The sequence below is a fragment of the Uloborus diversus genome, chromosome 9, assembly GCF_026930045.1.
Source record: "Uloborus diversus isolate 005 chromosome 9, Udiv.v.3.1, whole genome shotgun sequence".
Taxonomy (NCBI): domain Eukaryota; kingdom Metazoa; phylum Arthropoda; class Arachnida; order Araneae; family Uloboridae; genus Uloborus; species Uloborus diversus.
This window is the reverse complement of record NC_072739.1, coordinates 16,552,608-16,576,991: the sequence shown is the minus strand read 5'-3', so window position 1 is coordinate 16,576,991 and position 24,384 is coordinate 16,552,608. Positions and strand designations below refer to the sequence as shown.

Genomic DNA, 24,384 nt, shown 5'->3' with positions numbered 1-24,384 from the left:
TTTGATGAAAACTTTAGGACTGGGATCGTTTCCCAAATTTTGAATGTATTTTTTTTCTGAAAGATCATGCTTAAAAACATAGGATTTGACTATTTTTTAAATCATTTGACGAAGTTCTCTCTCTCAATATATATATATATATATATATATATATATATATATATATATATATATATATATATATATATATATATATATATATATATATATATATATAACTTTAATCAGTGCGCTGCCATTGTTTATGCTTCTGCCGATGACATCACAAATGATGAAATGCCATTCACTGTTGCCATTCGCAGAGCACAATATTTAATTCGCTTCTTTACTCACATGCATTGGCAACGAGATGGTTAATAGCAAGTATAGAGTGCAATTGTTCTATATTTGATTAACTTCTTGATTATCATAACGTGGAAACGCGGTACACAGATGCACTAAAGTACATCATTTGTGACGTTATAAAGACCACGCCTTGTTTGAAAAATTGGACATTTTAACAATTAATTAAAAAGTAAGCGTAGGGATACTAAAAGTTTTTTCTCGCTCCATGTTATTCTTTTTTATTTGCTTATTCTATCAATTTCAGTGACTAAAATTAGTACTTTTGGCCGAAGGAAACAACCCCATTATGATCCATGGCGCAGGTTGCACCATTGTCTAATTTTTAGGAAAGAGGAATGGGGGGGGGGGGGGTAAATTGGAAAGGGTTTTGATCTCATTTTGGGGGAGGGGAGTGCTCCGTAGCATATGAGGAAGTGAGTCATCATGCTTGGGGGGGGGGGGAGCGGGGATGGGCATACCCTGCTAAACTAATACTCTTTTTTATGTAGGAGGTACAACACGCTGGCCATTGAACTTGACACCCCTCCAACAAATTTTCAGATCCGCCACAGACGATAACCAGTCCACAGCAACATTTTTCTTAGGCCTAACAATGTCGTTTTACATTAAGTTACTAGTGTGATAACTGAGCTGCCGGTGTATTTTATGAATATCGTTATAGACAGCTACTCTGCCGTGCTAAGCACAGATGTGGTATCTGCAGTAGAGCTCAAAATGAGAAATTGATGATTAAAGTTTTACAACTCGTTTCTTTGATTTATGACTTAATTAAATGCTCAACTTGCGGTAGTTGTTTCGTTAATAACTTATCTAAAAACGGAAAGAGAGTATTTTTGTAAAAATCTTAATTCAATATTAATAAATGTAGTTACGACAAATTTTTTTTTCAAAACCTTTTCATATACTAAGCTATTTTCACCGTAAGTGACAATTACTAAGCAGTTTTAGGGATATCTGCACAGATACGACAAAAATAGCTTAGTCAAACGTTCTCAATGTATCATTAAATAATACTGAAAACATCTGCTTTCTTTGGACTTAGATTTGTATTAACATAATAAAGCGAAACAGCTAACAGAATTTACCTTCTGAAAGATACCATTTTCAAAACTCCGGACAGTTAAAACTGTAATCCATAACAATTTTCAGTTTTTTATATTCAAAGAATGTTTTTTATAATGTTTTATTTTCTAGATTTATTTTTACTGAGCATGAAGATAATTTTGACAGCAGACGATACTTAAATAAAAATATTACTGGCCGTAGAATGAAATGCGTTTTTTTTTTTTTTTTTTTTTTCATGAAAGAATTAGATATGAATATTTTACATGCATTTCATTTTCAGAATTTGGATTTTAAATAAACATTTAAATAGAAAAAGCTGAATATTTACTTTAACAATTACGCAAAGTTGTATTAGTTTTTACTATCAACCTGTATCAATTATTTAATGGTAAAACTAATTTTAGTACTCTGTTACAATAAACTGCTACGTTATTAAATATGCTGCTTTACTAAGGTATAAAAGTCGTATCTACAAATTACTAAGGAAAAAAGTGGTAACTGCGCATATACCACTTTAAAGGCTTAGTATTTGTCACTTACGTTCAAATTGCCTTAGCAAACTAAGCAAATTTGCAGTTACGACTTTTTTCTTAAAGCTTTTTTTAATATTTCGCGTTCACAAATCGCCAAAAAACTTGAGATTTAGGTAAATTAAATTACTAACGACCACCTGATGACAATAACTCAATTTTGATAAAATGTGCAGATACCACATCTGTGCTTAGCACGGCAGTACTCGAGACATTTGGCACGTCCAAATGCCGTTTGCCCATTCCAACTGATACTATTCTGATAATGCAACTGCTCTCGCGAGCCCACTCGCAAGTAACAGTTTTCCTAGATTCTTAGTCTTGGAAAAGTCATAGACCTGGAAAGTCATGGAAATGATTCAAGGAATACAGCTTTTTATTCTTATACGTGTTTTGTATCGTAAAAAACTGGTTGCCATTGATCATTCACGCATAACATTATAAGATTTGATTCCGAAACAATGAAGAATTTATTTCTTACTTTATGTCTTTTGAACACATTAATTTATTCATTTAGTCCTAATTTTAAAACAATAACCCAAAAATATTCACAGTACGTAACTTCTTGGTTAGTACTTTAATTTTGTTTCGATTTTCAGTGTTGACTGTTCATTCAATAAATTCTATACTACACTTGATACTAAGCAAGTTCAGAAATTTTACCAGGGGTCGGAGAGTAATTCTAGTGGCGTCCGGCTGCTTTTGAAAACTTTTCATACAGATCCAGGGGGGAAAAATCATACGCTTTATAATTTTTTCAACTTTCCCCCACAACTTAATATTAAAAAGAATAGGCTGTCAGAATTGTTTTCAACAATTAACGCGAGAAATTACGTTCGCAATCTTATGATATTTGCAGTAAGGTTCGGGCAGGGGGCATCTGCACTCCATCCATGAAACGCCTGCCTTCCCTCTCACTCGCATAGAACATAAACCTGATTCTAGCATATTAATTCGACCTGAAAACTACTGGTTTTTACGTAGTAGCGAAACTGAATTCTGTCCACGCTTCCGCAAACAGAGTACAGGCTCCCTATCTTTAGCAAGTACTTGGTCATGGAAATGTTTGGGAGCCATGGTTACGTTTCGAACGACGGGAACGAGCTTAAAGGACTTATTAACGCTCTGTCGCACAAACAACTGGCTGCTGTTAATAAGTTACTTACGCTGAAATTTAGATGCACAATATTTTACATTATGAATTCAAAATTACAAAACTATAACAGCAAAAGAAATTGCTCATTTAAAGAAAACTTAATTAATAGTAAAGAATTCTTTATATACATAAAAAGAAAACCCCGCTACTTCGTTCGCTTCCCTCACCATTCATTCACAAAATAATAATATCATATACTGCCGTAAGAGGGCACTACATTATTGATCGAATTAATGAGACGCGGATGTGCGAGGCCAAAATTTGTCTTCCAAGAAAAATAAAAATGATTTCCTTACATTTTTAGTATCAATGGACATGTTTGGAAATTAATGAAGTGCTTGTGAATCTGTTGGTGGAGCCTGGGAGAGGTTTTAGGTCCTCTCCTCAGCATTGACGCAGCCACGGACGGGAGGGGTTTTGGAACATATCCCCCCCCCCCCACAAATAAGGAAAAAAGATTCAAACTTTTTTTTTTACTTCATTTCTGAAGGAGCATGAGCGGGAAGCGATCGCAAATTATTTTACATCACATTAACATAGAAGTAATATTTCGCGGTGAGTATATACCCTTCAGAGCTAATATGGTCTTATCAACACAAAAGAGAATCATGGTTACTCGGCGCTGCACACAAATCCTGATTTTGGAAGAATCAACTCACCTAGCTCTTAATTACAATCGTGAAAACATTAATGTATCTGAAGAGAAGGTTTTCAACAATATCATGAAAAAGAACGGCGAAAAATAGGTAGAGGATTAAAATAACGGTAGTTACAAGTATATTGTGATTTTTTCCTCCCCCTCCTCCCCCTTTTCTTCATTTAAAAGTCATTGTGATGTCAAAACAAAATTTCAAATTATTGATTATTTTTAAGCAAGTGGCATAAATTAATAATTACTGAGTCATGTAAATCGTTTGGAAAAATGTATTGAATAACATTTTCACGTTGCGAATGAATTAAAAAGAGAGCAACAATTTTCGTTTTTCAAAGCCCCCCCCCCACCCGATTTTTTTTCTGGTCGCACCACACTGCTCCTCCCAATTCATGGTTTTAGCGCGTATTGCCAGTCCTAATAAGGTAGCTTATATGCATGTAAGGGTGCTTCTAACCCAAACCCCACTCTCAGAAGGAATTTCTATCTGCGTGTTTGCGTGAATCTAGCATGGAGCAAAATTATACGCTTTCCTAATGCCCAGCGATCACCAATAATTTCATCTGTGCATTGTGTTCTTTACAATAAAATAAATCAAAAATCAGTTTTTCAAAACATTCAGTTTTCGCTGCAGCCAAGTATTGTTTTCAAAAGTTGAAAGATTTCATATAAATGTCAGAGCAGTAATTTGTCTAAATTTCAAATGTTATACTTTGTAACTTCAATGAGTAAAAAAATAATAATCTTGCCTCTCTAATTGGAGCTTAAATGATTTATTAAAAAAATTATGAATAAATCACAATTATTATTATTGCTTCTAAGTTAATTATTTTATTGGCATATAACTAAATCGAGTGACAAACACATATCAATTTTATATATATCGCTTCCTATTATATATATATATATATATATATATATATATATATATTGATGTTCGTGTCTAAATAAACATTTTTTTTTCAGTCTACCTTTTTGGTTGCAAAGTAAACAAATAAACCCCAAATTGTTATTAAATTGCTTTAAAGTTAATTATTTTATTTTATTGGCATGTAACTAAATCGAGTGACAAACACATATCAATTTTATATATATCGCTTCTTATTACATAAAAATATTATAAAACATTATATAAATAAGAATAAATAAATAAATTTATATATATATATATATATATATATATATATATATATATATATATATATATATATATATATATATATATATATATATGTGTGTGTGTGTGTGTGTGTGTGTGTGTGTGTTCGAGTCTAAATAAATATATATATTTTTTAAGTCTACCTTTTTGGTTGCAAAGTAAACAAATAAATCCCAAATTATCCAGCGGACCAAAAAATTCCAATTTCCTGGTATGCCGGCTGATGCGGGGTAATACGGTACAATCATACATGCATTAAAAACAAAAAATAATAGCAATAATAATAAAAAGCGAAATAAATAAATAAACGGAGGTTGTGCAATCAATCATTTTCCTAGGTTAGAAATTTCCGGCTCACCTCGTGACGCAGTGGGCAGCAGTTAGAATCCAGAGTTTCCTCACGATCACTCCCCCGCAGTGGTGTTGTCCGAAAATACTCCCTCCTAAACGTATAGACACCTGTATTGACAGTTAAGAAAAAAAAACATTTTTACCGAAAATCGCAATGACTTTAACTTATTTGAACAATAATAAAAGTAGATGCTGTTATTATTTACCAATTTTGCAAATTGTTATTTCATTTATGTTCTTAATTTATTGTAATCTCACTAAATTTAGCTTTTGTGTTTAGTATTAATTTTCATACAAAATTCCCTAAGTTCTTGAACCTGTACCTTAGGGTGGTTCAAAAAAACTTTTTTTCAACTAGATACCCCCTATTTTGTTTTACATTTACTAATAGTGTTATGCTGTAAAAGTTTTAGTTTCTAACTCGAATTTTAAGAGGGTACTCAATGACCCCTTAATTTAACATTAGCCATACCATAGAAAATGTCACAAATTTAAAAATATTTAATTTACCCAGCTGTTTTTTGGTAAATAATTATTTTATTGCAGCGTATATGCATATTACTAGTGTATATGATAGTATGTAGCATTGTTTTTTCAGTTCAATGTATTTTTTAATCCCCCTCCACATACTGATGAAGTTTAGGGGAGGGTGTTGAGCACCTTCTTTCAGTTGAAATAGGAAGCTAAAATTATTCCAGTATATTACTATCCACAAGTCTAAAAATCTTGAGGGGTGTCCTGTTATCTAGGAGAAACTTTTTTTTTTTCACGTGTATTTTTGAACCACTATACTGTACCTGTATAATGATTTGGCTTGATATGCTCCATTCGGCATTGCTATTATTGGCTTGGCGATAAATGGTTCCAAAGTTGCCAAGAAATCGTCAAATGCAAGTAGGATAGAATTCTATCCTCCTTGGTCAGCAGATTTTTTGGTTTTTCGGCGGCTCAGTGGATTCTGTCCGTTTTTTCCGATAGCTTCGGCTTTTTGCTCCTGACAGGAATATCATAGCTCTGTATGTTTAAAATAACGTTACATGCTTTGACTCAGGAATTTTGCTTCAGAAGTCATTTAAAGTATAATAAGTATTGTAAAGAGCGTATTCGGGTCATTCTTCAAAGAGTATAACTTTTCTGTCACACGCCTTTTACAGCAGAAACGTTAAGGAACAATTCATTTAACAATGCTTTTTAATTTCATCAAAAATATATCTATTCAAACCTGATAACAATTTTTTAATAATAATTTTGATTTTAGTATGTTTTTGATTCACAACATGTGAATTCTCACCTCCGTGGCACGTCACACACCTTGTGTGACTGTTTATGTTGCTTAATAACTTGTTTAATTAAAAGTATATACTTATTTCTTTATTGTTCCTTTCACAAGTGTCTCAAATACTAATTGTTTAAGTATATTTAAATTTTTAATATTGTGTTTTAGTTCGTTTTAGTAGGACAAGGAGTCATGTCACACAATAAATTCTCACCTCCGTTCCCTAAACACAAAATGCCATTCCTCATTAACATGTGGCAGTAATGACATCAAACTTAATTTTCCATGATACAAGAGAGCCCTTTTGTTTATTTTCAGCCATAGTTGAAGTTGTGAGATTTTTATCGAAAAACAAGAAGATAGATTTTGCTTTAAAAACTTAGTGTGGTTACTCTGACTTGTTATCTACGTGAACTTTTAATTAAATACAATTTTTTTATCATACATTTGAAAATTACTAATTAAGCCGTACTTTAATTAAGAGAGCTTAATATTATATTTTCACTAACGATTAAAATAGTTGATTATTTGTACAATTAACAAAATTACTACTTTGATACTAAATTGACCTCGATTTTTTAATACTAAAAGTTTTTTTATTTTCGAGAAAAAGGCATTTTTTAATTTTTTTATTTATGAGTAAAATAATTGGAACTTAGCTGAGCCACTGTTTATGGTTAGTTATAGTAGGTAACACTTTCATGTAAGAATGAAAAAAAAAAAAAAGGTTTCGAAACTGAAAAATATTTGCGTTCAAAAGTTACGTTTTCTGGAGAATGACCCATTTTCAATATTTCTTTTAACATGTCATAGTATACATCACAGTCATAATAGACAAGTTAGTTTTAACTTTGGCTCTTCTTGATATTGCAGAAGATAAAGATGATATTTCCAGAACTATCACACGTCCTGGTTGAGTTTCCACTAAAAGTTAATGGGCGGAGCACTCAAAAAAGTTCGCAGCTTAACAGACCATTTGCTGTAACTGTTCTAAATGTTTTTCTAACAAATTCGGATTGTTTGTGGCTGGTGGATGGATGCATTTCCCTAACTAAAATTTCCAACATTCTTTGGGTAGTTGAAGCCCCTAATTGGCTGCAGTTGATCATAAATTAACCCAGTCAACCATTTTCAGTCAGTCATGGGTTCTGTCGGATCAGAGGACCTACTCCATGCTATGTAAAAACATCCCAAACCTTTATGGAGTCCACACCAGGATGAGCACCTTCTTGACAATTTCTGTTTATGGCTTCGTGCTTCTGCTTCACACTCAAACCCTACCATCATCTCTTATCAAATGAAATCGTGACTTTTCTGATCAAACTACGATTTTGCCGTCGTCCAGGCTCCATCCGATATGGTTATGAGCCCAGGAACAAGCGTTTACAGGGGCTGATGTGCTGGCTTTAAAGGATCTCGAGTCGGCCTTCTGCCGTCATAGCCCTTTAAAGCCCAATTTTGCTGACCTATTCTAACGGACATTCCTTTTGTGTGTTTCACTTTGATTCCGGGGGTTCTTTTACGCAGTGTGGTTTGGCTCGCTACTAGCAAAATTTCTTGCATCAAGATCATCTTGCCTAGAGACTGGATTCATGCTGTCATGGCAACATCTTGATATTATCCTGTCATATCAATATGTATGCAGCATTTCAAACGCAGCCTAGCTTGACATTTTCCTAATATTATGCTGCAAACACCTTGTCAGTCAATATTGTGGCAGCTTGCTGACAGCATAAATGGAGTAACATAATAATACTGAGGCAGCATTAATGCAAGATGTTTTTTCTTGCATGTCAACCTTTATGTAATACGAGGCAAGATATTTTGCTCACTGATTAACCCTGACAATTCTACGCACGCGTCGCTAATATCAGTTAAGTGCACGTGATCGGTCACTTCGTTGTCCATGGTGGGAGGTTATGCCTGAAATTAGGTACTTGCTGCACTCTTTTGACACTGAGAACCTCAGAATGAAGAGTTCCTTATCGAATTCCAAAATGGAATGTCCCACACTTCTAAATTCAACTACCAATCTGTATCTGATATAAAAGTCATTTCACATGAAATACTTGAGTACGAATGAGAAATCTAGCAATGAACGCCCCATCCCGACCCCCAGGACTCACGTACAAAATAAAATACATTTTTCATGTGACGTCATTACCATCTGTTTGTTTTCATATTGCTATCCCATGACTCATATCAATTCAGTGTACATGCGCAGTGCGCACAGGGGCGGATACAGACTGACATTTTAAGGCAGTCATGCGCAAGCACCAAGTACGGCTGAACTAATAGTAGGTGTCTAGAAGGGCATAAACTTCATTAATTTCGCAATAACAGTCGTATTTCGATAACACGAAATTGGGGGCTCGAACTCCTCCCTTGGGAGTTCGAGTTGTCGAAAGTTTACTATTTACTTTAAAAGCTTCACTTCATTTAAACACTTAGCCACGGCGATTTTGAATGATTTTTGAGGACATCTAAATTTAATGCTTTTTTCGTCGGATTAGGGAGTTTTGTGAGATAGCTCTTATCATTATAGCCGGATTTTTTTAATCATCACTTGTTACCAATCTACTATAGGCTGTAAATTTTCACTAGTGTTTTCTAAGAACTTCAGCCATCTATTTCCACGTCAGTTCAATGATGAACAAAACCCAGCACTTTTTCTTCTTTTTTGTTTTAGCTGCTTGACAGAACGGGTATGGGCGTCCATAAAAGGGGACAGAAACGGGGGATGTGGGTCTCTTCTAGACGTTAGTACCACCAGTTGTTTAAATAAATTTTGTGCATAAATATTAAAACACTTCAACCTAAGCCACTAACGAGAAACTCATCAAAGACTTCTTTCATTTAAAATTTTAATATAACTTTATCCTGCATTGAATTTATTTTCAGAATTGTAACAATGTAATTTCCTAAAAGATTGATCTTCTAACGAAAATGACAATATGAAATCACTTTTTACCTTGAGGTTAAGAGCACTGTGTTCCTCAGCACCTCTAATTTATATTGTAAGCTTTGCTGGAAATAAGTTAATATTCCTGTTTATGTGCCTCCTATCTTCCATGTAATTGGAAAATAAATTCGGTTTGATACCTATGTTAATGTGCTAAGACGGTTTTTTTTACTCATAACTCGCAGCAGAAAGATTTCAATTTGCATGCAATTGAGCCATCACAGAGGCGATTCAAATTATAAAACTTTGACGAAATGGTTGCTCCTGGCCTTGATCTTATTCCGTACTACTCGCGGGTAGATTCACTTAAGTGCGTTTTTGTAATGAAATACCTGGACGGAATGCTTTTCGTTTATTAAAAAGAAATAGTAATTTATGATTTTAGTTTAAATACGTTTTTTATCAATGCTGTATTGGCAAGTTTTTGTGATTATTCAAGTTAAGAGTTTAGTTCATGTTTCACACTCCATGGAAATTTAGAGCAATCTTGACCAATGTTGAATCTTGACCAATAGGTTATGCAATTTTCATAATAGCTTAAAAGTAAAGATTAGGCTTACCAAAAAAGGAAATTCGCCGTCAAAGGCCTCCTCTCCTCCCACAATGCGTCCGTTTCTTATCGTTTGTTTGCCACATTCTAAACCTGCGAAAATAGAAATACATATTTTGAAAAGCGTGTTACAATTTTTTTTTCTACTATTCAAGCATTTAAAATGAAGGGGTTGGGAATGTTACCCCCCCCCCCCAGAACCATCGAGAAGGGATAAAATATAGAGACTTTCATTCGCAAAGCAAAGGCACCTAGTCACGAGATTTTAAAGCGAAGCAGTGGAAGAAATCAGTTTCGCCAGTTTCACGCAAAACGTGTCAACCATTCGTCGTTTGTTAAGTCACGTGACTTTGCCTAAGCTTTTGCTAAGTCAAATGATTGGCCTCCATTTACTAATTCCTGCTCAAAGCCCAGAGCTCATGGTTTTGCACCGTATTGCCAAATAGAAGAACTGCTATGATGAAACACCTCCCGCAGAAAAGGATTCTAGGTAAATTGCCATCAAACTAGATAAAATACATTTTTTCTCACCAGCGAGTGACCACGGCATGGTGCTGTGCGACTCGTAAATTGAAGGCAATGCTTGGGTATTCAGCAGTAAGTTATCGCCCCTAAGCCAGGGCTAAGGCCTACATGCCATATCCCGGACTTTACAGTCTCTGGATATAACTGGTATATTGCATGTAGTTCTGCCTTAGCCCTAGCTTAGGGGCAAAGATTTAATTTGCTAATAAAGCCCTAAAGTCACATTGTTTATACCCAGTTGCTCTCAGAAAAGTAACGTTGGTTTGGACAAAATTTTAAATCTGAATTCATCCAAAAGAAAGGAAGGATCTTGAGTTGAAAAACTTAAAATTCTGCTTCCTTTTACCCCACTTGACCCTACATATATACTCGCCACTGCTGTGTATGTGTGTGTGTGCCACTAGCGCAGTTAGATTTTATCGTCTAGGAAGGATAGTGGGGGAAGGGTCTAATCATCAGTGATGGATTCACAGGTTCAGGGCACGTTGATATACATTTTTGGAGGCCCATCTGTCTGTCACAGAACTATGCTAATCCTTTATCACGTGCAGTATTTAAATTCCTTTGGCCCCCAATGACCGTGTATGCCCCTCGTAATTGTCACATGTTATATCCACCGCAGCTGATTATGACAGGAAAAGGATGAAAACTTTTGCTCTAAACTTCGAAAACAAACAAGAAAGAGTGATTATGAAAATGTGCAAATATATACATGTGACCTCAAAACTATGAAAATTTTGGTTGATTTTTGGTATACTTGCTTCACAGCTGAAACTTTTCTTTCCCTCTCCCCCCCCTCCTTTTCCAAGTTGCGAACCCCTGCTGTGGATAGTCCCAAAGGTGACGTGATGATGTGGTCTGATTGTATTCTTTATCTTTACTAATAATAAAGCTGACAGTCTGTCTGGATGTATGTGACGCGCATAGCGCCGAGCCCGTTCGGCCGATTTTCATGAAATTTGGCACAAAGTTAGTTTGTAGCATGGGGGTGTGCACCTCGAAGCGATTTTTCAAAAATCCAATTTTTTTTCTATCCCAATTTTAAAAAAAATTTACCGAACAAATTATCACAACGTGGACGATTAAATTACGAAATTATCATAACGTGGAACCGTAACATGGGCGAGCAAATAACTATAGCAAATTGGCGAGAAAATCATCATCCAATATTTGTAAATATAGGGGTGAACCAAATAACCTTTTAATTTTACGAGCAAAGCCGTGCGGGTACCACTAGTTCAAAATTAAAATTATTGACAATGTTCCAAACAATTACTTAATGAAACGAATGAAATGCAAATGCAAGGAACTTCGGTTAAACGAGGATCCGGTGAGTAGGGTTTCGGGCAGTCGAGGTTCTAGTGCAGCAACAATATTTTGCATATGATATGCACATTACTTACTTGCCACGACAGAAGCGCACATCAAAACACCCGCCACGAACGGAAGCACAATTCTAAAATTCATCCTGCGACCCCAACAATCACAGCACCGGTCGTTGAGTTCGAAAAAGGGAAAGTTTTATATTCCGCACGATTACCGGCCATGACCCAGTGACCCGCCCAGCGCAGACGACCTGGGATGCGGGCGGCAGACGATCGGAATAAGTGTCCTTGACACCCCCCTGGCTACCAGCATCGCGCTCTTGCTATCACTTTCGCTGCCGAACAAGGGTTGCCGGGCGGGAAATTCAGGAAAATAGCCAAATCGCTTCGTGAAAATTTTGTCAAATATAGCCAACCTGCAGAAACTCTCTCCCTTTGAAAAATATCCGAAATATTCAATTGTTACCACACTGAAATGCTAAAAAGGTCTGTCCATAAAAAATGTCACACACTTTTTTCCAGCATTTGTGCCCTCTCACTTTGTCACAAGTTGTCATACTTCACCATACCCTTACATATCCTTCCGTATTATACAGTGAAACCTCTCCGAGCGGCCACCCCTCTTCACGGCCCCTTTTTTTGCGGCACGGATTTTTCGGCCCATAGACTTTATGTTAAAAATACCCCTAGCAACGGCCACTTAACCCTTCTGAACAGCCGCCGAGTAGATGCATCCATTCCATTTCCCAGAAAGATCTATTCACTTTCTGTTTCTAATCTGCAGCTTTTCTGTTCAAAGAGAATTCTTATTGGCTTTTAAGGAATTCCGATAATTTTGGAGTAAAAATGTCACATGTTTATTTTATTAGTTGGCCAGTGTGTATGTGTAATCTATGTTGCAAACAACAATGTCGGAGATCATTTTACGAATCTCGAACAACGTATTGAAATCCTGAGCAATATGAACGCGGAAAAACGTCGAGATAATCGAGTACGATTTGGAATTCTTCCAGCACGAAACAACAATGGACAGCTTTCATATTTACACTGCCGACTAAGAAAAACATTTTCTAGTTAACGAGTCAGCGAAAATATGCGTTTTTTAACCATATCAATTAGTTTGGGATTGATTTAAATTAACTAATCAGTTCGGTGTGTGTAATATTAACGTCTATTGAGCAAATACATTTTTATGCATTTCAGGCACTAATTCAGCCTCTGACAATCAATTTACTAATAAGTTTTGTAATCATGAGCAAACTAAACTTTCAACTGAAGTGATTTTGGGGATAATAAAGAAAGTCATCGGAAATTCAGATGCAGTGACAAAATAAATTGGTTAGAGCACTTTATTTGCCATTTTGAATTTAAAAACATTTTGAATTCCAACAAGCAACATTTTGATTTCTATTTTGCAAACAATCGTTGGAGAAGATTAAAAACTTAAGTCACAAATTGCATCCTTTCTTCGAAAAATGTAAGCAATAATTAAATAATATACTGTTTACCTTTTAGAACGATCTCAAACTTCTTTCTATGTACTAGACTTGCTTATATCGTGTATTATAGAATTATATTGCACCTGTAACGAAAACCCTTTAAAGTCACCACCCCCTGTCAGCGGCCCAAATTTTGCGGAACGGAGGGGTGGCCGCTCAGAGAAGTTTCACTGTATAAGCATTCTGTCAAAAGAAAATGCACGATATCATACTTCTAGTCCCCCCTCTCCATCCCCCCTTATCAAAAGCTCATAATTTCACTAGCGCTTCCTTCTCAACGCGTGACCTCATTTGGGGACGGCCCCTTAAAATGTTTCTGGTGTTTTTAAGTGCAAGATTTATTGATTTTATACGTAAATACTTTAATATTTTTTGAATCTAAAAATAAAACAATTATATTCTGATATTCCTCTTTTAAATCTTCTTATCATTGTATTTAACACTTCTCGGTATTAATCACATTAACACTTCTTGGTACGAATCACATTAACACATCTTGGTATTTATCACGTGATGAATACCAAGGTTAACCAATATACCAAGGCATATTGGTTTAGCTCAGTCGTTCCAAAACTGGGTGCCGCGGCACGTTGTGTTTGGGCATTGTATGAACAGGCGAGGGGTGCCGCGAAATGTCCATGAGATCAATTCATATATATATATATATATATATATATATATATATATATAATAGAGAGACTAGGGTGCTGTGACAAAATTTTAATTCTTCAAAAGATTCCACGCATCGGAAAAGTTTGGGAACCTGTAGGGTTCTCCAACCTACGGCCCGCGAACAGATTTTGTCCGGCCCGCGGGAAGCCTACAAACTTTTTTTTCTTTCGGAACAGAGACAGTCTCGTTGGAAATATAATTGAGACATAATTTTCAATTTCCAATAATTATTTAAAACCTTTTTACCGATTATTTTAATAGTTTTTCAATCAGCTTTTACCGTTTGCTACGAGTGCAGCACCCATCTCTTTTTGCTTTTTTTGAGAACAAATCTCTTTTCTCCGCGTCACATTCTCCTGGAAGTCCCCTGGCGTTGGGCATTTGCTTGAGAGTCATGTGACCGGGGACAAAATTTTTGGAAAAAATACGTGAAACCATTTCTAACCTTAGGCTTGATTTCAAACACACGAAAGGTGTTACTACAGATGGTTAAAAAAATATGCGTGGTCCCAAAATCGGAGTTGTTGGAAACATTTCCAGTTTTAAAAAAACAGTTGGAGGTGTTCAACCCATGTTTTTTACTTCCTTTTACAAAAAAAGAAGCATTGTATTCGCAAAAAAATTTCACTCAAAAATCGGCCTTAATTTCCATTTTGCTCATCCCCGAATGAATATTGAGTTGTTTTTTCAACCCCACCACACATGGATATATGCCTAGGAACGTACAGACACCCGAAATATCCATTTTGACGACCCCCGAGTTAATTACAACGAATTTTCTCGTGACGTCTGTATGTACGTATGTATGTGCGTATGTCCGTATGTGTGTATGTGTGTATGTATGTCGCATAACTCAAGAACGGAATGTCCTAGAAAGTTGAAATTTAGTACGTAGACTCCTAGTGGGGTCTAGTTGTGCAACTTCTTTTTGGGTTGCGTTCGCATGCTCCAAAGGGGGTCTTTTGTCCCTTTTGGGGGGGGAATTATTGTTAATTTCGATGTAAACTCAAGTGGTGTTATGATTTGGGGACACTTGGCGATATATCGACAGTCTTTTGGTCGCCAAGTTTTGTCGCCAACTTGGCGACAAAATTGGCGATTGAATTTTTTTTTTTTTTTCTTAAATCTGGATTTTAATTTGACCACTGTTGGTGATATTTAGAGAGTAAACTATTGAATCATATTAAAACTGCCAATAATGAGAAAATGACATTAAATTGGAGTAAAAGGAAGTCATGTGATGCACACATCAGCTCGTTTTTTACTGCATTATCCATCAACAAGCTTTGTGTGGGAAACACTTGAAAGTAGCTGAAGTAATGAACGCAGCTGTCAAAACAGTTAACTTCACTAGATCAAGTTCCCTCAAACACCTTCAATTAAAAAAATTTTTCTTGCTGAAATTGACAGCGTTTACCCAGATGTTCCATACCATTGTGAAGTTCGCTGGTTGAGCTGAGGCAAGCTGCGGTTCGTTTTTTTTTTTTGAACTTCGAGAAGCGATTGACATTTTTACTCGTATGACTGAACAGCGTCGTCCTGTACCTTAACTTTCAGACAGTGTTTGTATGAAAATTCTCTTACGTTGTTGATCTCACGACGCATATTAATTTTCTAAATTTGAAATTGTAAGGTGAAAACTCTTCAGTTTTTATGACTTGCACTACCATGCCAAAGCTTTCAGACAAAAACTCATACTTTTCGAAAAGCATTTAGGATCTATAAAATTTGATTATTTTGAAACATGTAAGAACTTAAATGCACTACGCACTGCAATCTTTCCCAAGGATTACGTTTTGGATGTCATGTCTCAGCTTCGACATGAGTTTGAAACCCGCTTTGAAGAAATTAAACTCTTTCAAAACCCTTTTAAGCGTGTTTTTGACAAGGTGCCTTCTGATATGCAACTGGAAATCATCGAGTTAGCAACTAATGATTTACTCAAGAAAGCTTTGTAGAATACCACAAGAAATGTAACCTACTTCCATTTTACAGTTGTCTACCAGAAAAAGATTTTAAGAACTGAAAAAATCATGCTAGAGCTATGTTTTCTCTTTTTGTATCCACGTACAAATGTGAACAGACATTTTCAAATTTAAAGTATATTAAATCTAAGTATAGATCTTCTTTATCAGTCGAACATTTTAAACCCCTCTTAATGATCGGAGTTTGTCCCTGAAATAGACTGAAATTTTAAGCGGTAAACAAATTCAATCTTCTTATTAATTTTTTAACGTTTTAAATATTTTAAAAAATTTACGCGTGTTGAGGTATCCAAGTTTTTAATCGTCATTAATTCAAAAAAATAAATTGTATTACATTGCAATAATTTTGTCTTGAATCACTCACTCATTAGTCTTTTCTTCTTCTTTTTTTTTTAACTTCACTTTATTTTGTGGCAAAGAATACTTTTTATTTCAGTTTTCTGTACTATTCTAAATTTTACAAGACCCCTTATCGTTATGTTATTAGAGATTTACTGGCATTTAAAATATAGTTTAATTTAGCGAACAGCAAATATGTATAAGGAAATATAACAACTCAGAAGCAAACCCAGAAATGTTCCAAAATCACTACTGAGCGCTTAATAGAAAAAAAAAAAAAACTATGTATTTTCGCGATGTACGGGTGGAGGGGGGTGGGGTAGCGCTAAATAGACCATCTGAGCAAAAATATTGTTTGACCGGCCCGCCTCGTCTCCAAAAATTTACAATGTGGCCCACGAGTGAAAACGGTTGGAGACCCTAGTATTTAGCTAATACATTTGAATTTGTTCTACCCAAATGTGATAAAAAACGGCCAAAATGGCTAACATTAGCCAAACCCGGCAACCCTGCTGTCAAACGGTCGGAGTTCGAGCATTTATGTCAATGTCGATAAAGTTGAGTTGAGGTGTCATTTGGTGACTTATCGGTATAAACAGGATGGCTTTATCTGTGACTTATCGGAGCATTTACCTTGTATTCATTGAGGGACAAATTGATATTTTCCTATGCAAAAAAGATGTTGCTTCATGAGCGGGTTTGACGGAACGATTTTATCAGGGTTGATGAATCTATTTCTACAGTTAGCTCCACCGGGGGGCCCCTGTTTGAGACGGCAAATTCGAGGGGCAGTATTTGAGCTGAAATATCTAAATTGTCTTTTTCATTGCTGAAATTGTGTTATTAAAGAATTAATTTCACATGTGTATAAATCTTTACTTTTTTCGTAAACTTTTTTTTTTTGGTTTGGAACTTCTCGGTATTTTATTGCACGAATCACTTAGAATTTGCCTTTTTTATGTTCTTTATTGGTTAAAAACATATCGTGGGGGTGAATGCTGCAAGTAAGTAACTTAATTTCAGTTTTCTTTTCTTTTTTTTTTTTTTTTCATTCTGTACTCACTGGCTAATGAATAAGAAACCATAAGATCAATATTTTATTGGACCACCTTTTGCACGGATAACTTCTCTGATTCGTTTGGGCATCGAGCCTACAAGCTTCTGGAGCGCATTATATCAAGAGAATACCATGCATTGGCTATACAGCTTTTTATATCTTGTGGCTATACAGCTTTTTATATCTTGTGGCTATACAGCTTTTTATATCTTGTAAATTTGATGGAAAGGGAGAGTGATATCGGATACGTCTTTCCACCATATTCCACACATTTTTCTATTGGGGGGGGGGGGTTCACATTTATTCGGTGGCCAGTGTGGTCAAGGAAGATTGGGCGTAGCAGATTGGGCGCCGTGAATTGGGCGCCGAGCATTTTGGGTGCCGGGAACTTTGGGCGCCAGGAACATTGGGCGCTGGGAATATTGGGCGCCGAGCATTTTGGAATCCGAGCAAGTGTTAGGTGCCCAAAGTTCCCGGCGCTCAAAGTGCTTGTCGCCCAAAGTTCCCGGCGCCCAAAATGCTCGGCGCCCAAAGTTCCCGGGGCCAATGTATCTAGATATCGTATGGCTGTTTGTTTACCCTCGAAGAACACCACTCCATGCCAGCAGAACATGTTTCTTATCATGTTACTGCCTCCTGACTCTTCCGCTGTGCACGCATTCAAATTTAAATCTCGAAGGTTTCTAATTCATTGGCCAGTGAGTGTACTTCGAGAAAAACTGAAGGAATTATTATTTTTCCCCCCATTGAGATTAAGTGATAGTATAAAAATGTGATTGAAGTATTTATGTCTTGTTTCGAACAAAAAGTTTCAACGAACTCGACACAATCTATTCCTTCTAAATTTGCAGTAACCAACTTGCAAAGCAGACGATATACGGTTTTATTTCGTTGCACTGCTTTTTAACTCGGATGATTCATGATTTATCGACTTCTATTTCTTAACAAGTTATCATCCTTAATGGCCTTAATGCATTTTTATCGAGTCAGTACCCGAGCTTTTGAAATGTGGGTATCACAAGGGATAATAACTCACAGATTTTGGGGCGACCCTGAGCAGAAAACCATTTGGAGGTGCCCAAGAAGAGATGGCATATTTAGGTAACAGCTTATAATTGTGTTGCTCTGCCGATTTTAAACCGAGAACCTATCTGAAATTAATATGATTCTCGCGGGTTAGTCATAGGGACGGATACAGGTCAAGGTGGTCATATCCCCCCCCCAAACCTTCAACACTCTAATGCATCCCCATTGTGTTCAAACAATTTGTGAATAAAATGTGAACGATTGCAATTATTCTTTTTATTTCATTAGAAAGTTTTTAAAGTAAACATTTGAAATACTGCTTCTTTTCATTGCTTATGAAATTAATTAGTAACTTTTAGCCCCTTTCGTAGCATTATTCCTTGCCAGATTGGTGCTTTCGATTGATACACAAGAAGTTTAAGAAATTCAGGCAGGGAGGCCTGATCGGTAAGGCATCGGACTTGTGACCGGAGGGTCCCGGTTTCGATTCTAGCCGGTCGAAAAGCTACCGTCTACATTGATGATGATTGGGGGACGTTAAATGTGCTCGTGGTCACAAAGTCCGAGAAATAACACGATACCTCTGAAGCTGCTAGACCAGAAATTGCTCAGTTTCCGTTTAGGGTCTAGAAAACAGAGCTGTCTACTTTTTTGCAGTAAGTTACCGCCCTAAGGCAGAAATACTTAAAATACACCACCAGCTCAGTTATTCCATCAGAGGATTGCAGTACCACGCTTTTTAGCACTCATCAGCCCGGAATAGGAATCGCATGCTTCGGAGGCGAAAAACATCTTAAGGGAGCCAAGAGAGCCAAACAAACTGTTATTTTTAATAACCAGGCGCAAGTTCGATCCATATATTTAATGAAAGCAATGATTATATACAATGTGATGAATATATTTGCATATGAAAAAACATTATGAACTAAAATATATAATACATAATCGCCTACCTTTGGTAGTGCGTAGAACGAAACATGTTGTATAGATAATGGCTGACTGAGGGTACTGCGCAGTTCGCTTCGCTAGTGTTACAATTAATATGATATAAATGCGTTTATTAAAGACGCTTAAGGCGTCATCTGGTGATCTGAAAAATAGTTAAAGGGATTAAAGTTCTGCATTAAGTTTCTGTAAGCAAAATGTTCTATCATATCCCCTGGTTTTGCTATAGAAACCTAAACCAGGTTCATTTTATCCCTACAGTACTGGTATTTTACTTTAGGAAGAGGTTTAGTCATTATATCTGCAAGCATCTCATTAGTTGGAAGATAGTCCAAGTCTATAATGTTTCTGTTGAACAAGTCTTTGATGTGATGATACTTTGTATCAATGTGTTTGGTTCGTGAACTGAATTTCTCAGACTGCACCAGCTTTATTGTGGATTGGTTATCTTCAAACACTTTTACTGGCAATGACTGAGAAAGTTCCAAGTCGTTTGTGAGTTTTAGCAACCATAAAAGTTCTTGCATTGCTTCAGATAGAGCTATATATTCAGCTTCAGCTGACGATAATGAAACTGTAGTTTGTTTCCTCGATGCCCATGAAATTAGTGAGTTTCCGAGAAATATCAGGTATCCAGATGTTGATTTCCTGTCATGCTGGTCTTGTGCAAAATCTGCATCCGTGTACACAGTTAAAGTTGGTGCTGATTTTGCTGTTAATTGTAAACAAATTTCTTTTGTACAGTTTAAATATCTAATGACTTTCTTTATTGCGTTCCAGTCCTTTTGGGTAGGATTATTGCATCTTCTGCGTAGTATGTGAACTGCTGAAGTTATATCTGGACGTGTAACAGTTGAGATAAACATGAGACTTCCAATTGCTTGCCTGTATTGATCATTCGAAGTTAGAAGATTTTCTTCTTTTTGCAAACTGTAATAATTCGTTTCCATTGGTGTGCTGGTTGGTTTAGCATCATCCAATCCAATCTGTTTCACAAGTTTATCAATTTTATTTTTCTGTGAGAGCATAAAACTTTCATCCTTTTTCCTGTTAACTTGCATACCTAGAAAATATTTGGTTTCTCCCAGTGTTGTTATTTTATAACTTTTCTGCAAATCACCTATTATATTCTTGATTTAACTTTTCTTCTTTAGCTGTTATCAAGATATCGTCAACATAAACGATTAGATTTATTCTATCTTCATTAGTTCCTTTTGTAAATAAACAGGGGTCAGCTTTGCTTTGTGAGAATCCGAGATTCGTTAATGTCTTTTCCATTTCAATATTCCAACATCTTGCAGCTTGCTTTAAACCATAAATTGATTTTCTTAGCTTGCAAACTTTGTTTTTATGATTTGGATCTTCAAACCCTTCTGGTTGTAGCATATAAATTTCTTCGTCTAGCTTACCATTCAGGAAAGCTGTTTTAACATCTACTTGATACACTTTTGCCTTGTTAATTGCTGCCCAACTAAGAAACGTGCGAATTGTTGTATGTCTGACGACTGGCGAATATGTTTGATCAAAATCAATTTTGTACTTTTGTGTAAAACCTTTTACAACAATTCTTGCTCTGCATTTCACTTCTCGACCGTTTTCGTCATATTTAGTTTTGAAAATCCACTTGTTTCCAACTGCACGTTTTCCTTCAGGTAGTTCGGTTAGTTCATAGGTATCATTTTCTTTTAAGGACTGTATTTCTTCTTTCATAGCTGTGAACCATTTTTCTTGCTCCAATTTTCGTAATCTCAGTACTTCAACAAAAGATTGTGGATCTCTATTTTCATGTGACATTGGAAGATTTGTTTCAGCCTTGTATATCAACCTTTCTGGTGGAATACCTTTTGTTTTTCTGCTTGATCTTCTTTGAAGATTTTCTTCTTCCTCTACTTCTACCACTCCTTCATTTGTTTGCTCATGTTCTTTTTCTAACACTTCTTCACAGCAGTCTTCGTCTTCATGTTGCTGAGGCAGATTAAAGTGAATTAAATCCGATTGATTGATATAATAATCTTCTGCTCCTTCCTTCGATTCATGAATCTCTTCAGAAAATTTTACTGTTCTGCTTACTACTATTTTTCTTCCACCTGTATAGATTCTGTATCCTCTACTTCTCATATCATATCCTACAAAGGTTCCTTCTATTGCTTTGTCATCAAGTTTCCTCCGTTTCTGTTTGTGAACGTACATGTATGCTTTGCATCCAAAAACTTTCAAATGACCCAAATTTGGCTTTTGTCCGTTCCAAAGTTCGTAAGGGGTCTTCGGAGCTGCTTTTGTAGGCAATCGATTTTGAAGATAATTTGCTGTTGAAACTGCTTCTGCCCAAAAACTTTTTGGTAACTTTGAGTTTATAAGCATAGCAACAGTCATTTCAAGTAGAGATCTGTTTTTGCGTTCAGCCGTTCCATTAGAAGACGGTGAGTAAGGAACTGTGGTTTGATGAGAAATTCCTAGCTCTTTGAAGTAATTTTCCATTTCTTTGTTACAGTATTCTCTTCCATTGTCGGATCTTATTGCTTTAATCTTCATTCTGAATTTATTAGTTGTTGATGATACGTATTCTTTGAATTTATCAAAAACTTCATCTTTTGAAGAAAGAAAATACACATAAGTATACCGCGAATAATCATCAATAAAAGTTAAAAAATATCTTTTCCCGCCTAAACTTTCAACTTCAAATGGGCCTGCTAAATCAGTGTGGATTAAATTTAAAATCTGTTCTGATCTATAATTAGCATTCTTAGGAAAAGGTTTCTCCGTTAACTTAGCTTTAATGCATGTTGAACAATCTAAGTTATGCGACAGTTTTTAATTTGTATTCCTCTTGCTAAGTCATCCTTCATTATTTTCTTGATCGCTTCAAAACTTCTGTGGCCTAATCTTTGATGCCATTTTAAAATACAGTTTGAATCCGAGCAAGTAACATCTTTTTCAGATACGGTAAACGACCTTTCATCGCTTTTAATTATATCCAGTTTGAATAAACCATTAGTTGGTTCTCCTTTCAGTATAATCTTACTATTTTTCGTAACTGTACATTTATCCCTTTCGAATTTAACAACACAACCATTATCAGTACACGCTTTTACAGATAATAAATTGCTATCCAAGTCCGGTACATATAAAACATTTTCCAACTTGATTCTGTTTATTGTGTTGTCAAAAGTTTTCACTTTGAAACGTATATCACCAATGCCTTGAGATTTTAGTTTCTCCCCATTCGCAATAGTCACACTTTGCTTCTTACTTTTATCTAGCTGACAGAAAAGATTTAAATTACGCGCCATATGTGAAGTGGCACCTGAATCAATCAGAAATTCAGTATCTTCTGCTAAATTAGAATATTCATTTGTTATTAAAACCGATTCATCTAACTCACTACAGTAAGTATCCCCGTTATTTAGTGCATTGGTTTCATTCCCGTTATTTATGGCTTCAGATTCCCAAGCACACTTGCTTCTTTCTTTATATTTTACTTCCGCGTTGGAATTATTTGGCTTGCACTGACCTTGAGCGCTGCGGAATCTGCATTCGTTAGTGAAATTTTTATTTTTGTAGTTTTGTTTCGGCTTCGAATCACGAGAGGCGCCGCTTGCTTGTTGATTTAAATAATAGCATTGATCTCGAAAATGGTTATTTCTTTTAAATATCGCAATACTTTTTCGTGAATCTTTTACTGGTTCCTTTCAAAGCCATAGAATCTACTTTGTTATGAACTTGTTTCATTTCTTCTCTACGCGTATATTCGTCTATTAATTTCCCTTTTACATATTCTAAAGTTAATTCATCTTCCGATTTACTTTCTATCGCAGTTATTAAGTTACTGTATGAATTTGGCAATGAACATAACAGAATGGCTATTAAGTTATTTTCTTTCACTTCTTCGCCAATGCTTCTTAATTTTTCCGTTAATTCTAAGACTTCGGTAATATGATCTTGAATTTTTGAGTTTTCATAGTATTTAACAGAATATAATTTTCTAAGAAGAAATAACTTATTTATTAAATTTACTCTCTCATGTACGGATTTCAAGTGTTCCCAAGTTTCTTGTGCTGATTTGGAATGCAGGACATGTATTATTTGCGAATCGCTAATATTTAGGCAAATTAAAGCCCTAGCGTTTCTATCACCTTTATTCCATTTTTCATCTACTTTTCCCGGTTTTGCTTCGAACACGACATCATATAAGCCTTCTTTAATTAAAAGTTGTTCCATTTTAAACTTCCAAATTGAATAATTGCCATCATTAAGTTTGTCAATATACACAGCATCCTTTTGAGCCATTGTGGTAAATTGAAAAATATATGTGAACACAATTTAAAATACACAATAACAATACTTATAGAGAAAAAAAATTCTTCTTTAAAGAACTAGTTTTTCTTTTTCAGTTTTTACACTTGCGCTTTTTTTTTTCCTTTTAAATCACCCATTTTAGAAGTTATATATTTTTTAAAAAGGTTAAGTTTCATTTTGAAACATTTACGACTTTAGATTTACTTAATTGAAGTTAAATACTAAACATCAAAATCTTCAATCACTTCAGTCTCATAATCAAATCTTATTTTTAATAACCAGGCGCAAGTTTGATCCATATATTTAATGAAAGCAATGATTATATACAATGTGATGAATATATTTGCATATGAAAAAACATTATGAACTAAAATATATAATACATAATCGCCTACCTTTGGTAGTGCGTAGAACGAAACATGTTGTATAGATAATGGCTGACTGAGGGTACTGCGCAGTTCGCTTCGCTAGTGTTACAATTAATATGATATAAATGCGTTTATTAAAGACGCTTAAGGTCACATCTGGTGATCTGAAAAATAGTCAAAGGGACTAAAGTTCTGCATTAAGTTTCTGTAAGCAAAATGTTCTATCACAAACTGGTAGCTAATTTAGAATTAGCACACCAGATGAGTGACTGTAGTAATGGTGCGGTTCAACTCAAAGATT

At 35.4% G+C, this 24,384-nt stretch overlaps 1 protein-coding gene across 1 annotated transcript in view; it reads right to left on the bottom strand.

The window, feature by feature from the left end:
- The window catches only part of LOC129229635 (transmembrane protease serine 3-like), a 35,301-nt gene extending 23,242 nt beyond the window's left edge, over window positions 1-12,059 (bottom strand). Inside the window, exons 1-3 of the mRNA XM_054863988.1 lie at window positions 11,975-12,059; window positions 10,057-10,139; window positions 5,266-5,366 (exon numbers count right to left, since the gene is read on the bottom strand). Coding sequence (XP_054719963.1) covers window positions 5,266-5,366; window positions 10,057-10,139; window positions 11,975-12,038 — 248 coding nt within the window. The 5' untranslated portion in view covers window positions 12,039-12,059. The remainder of the gene's footprint in view (window positions 1-5,265; window positions 5,367-10,056; window positions 10,140-11,974) is intronic.
- Between the last annotated feature and the right edge of the window lie 12,325 nt (window positions 12,060-24,384).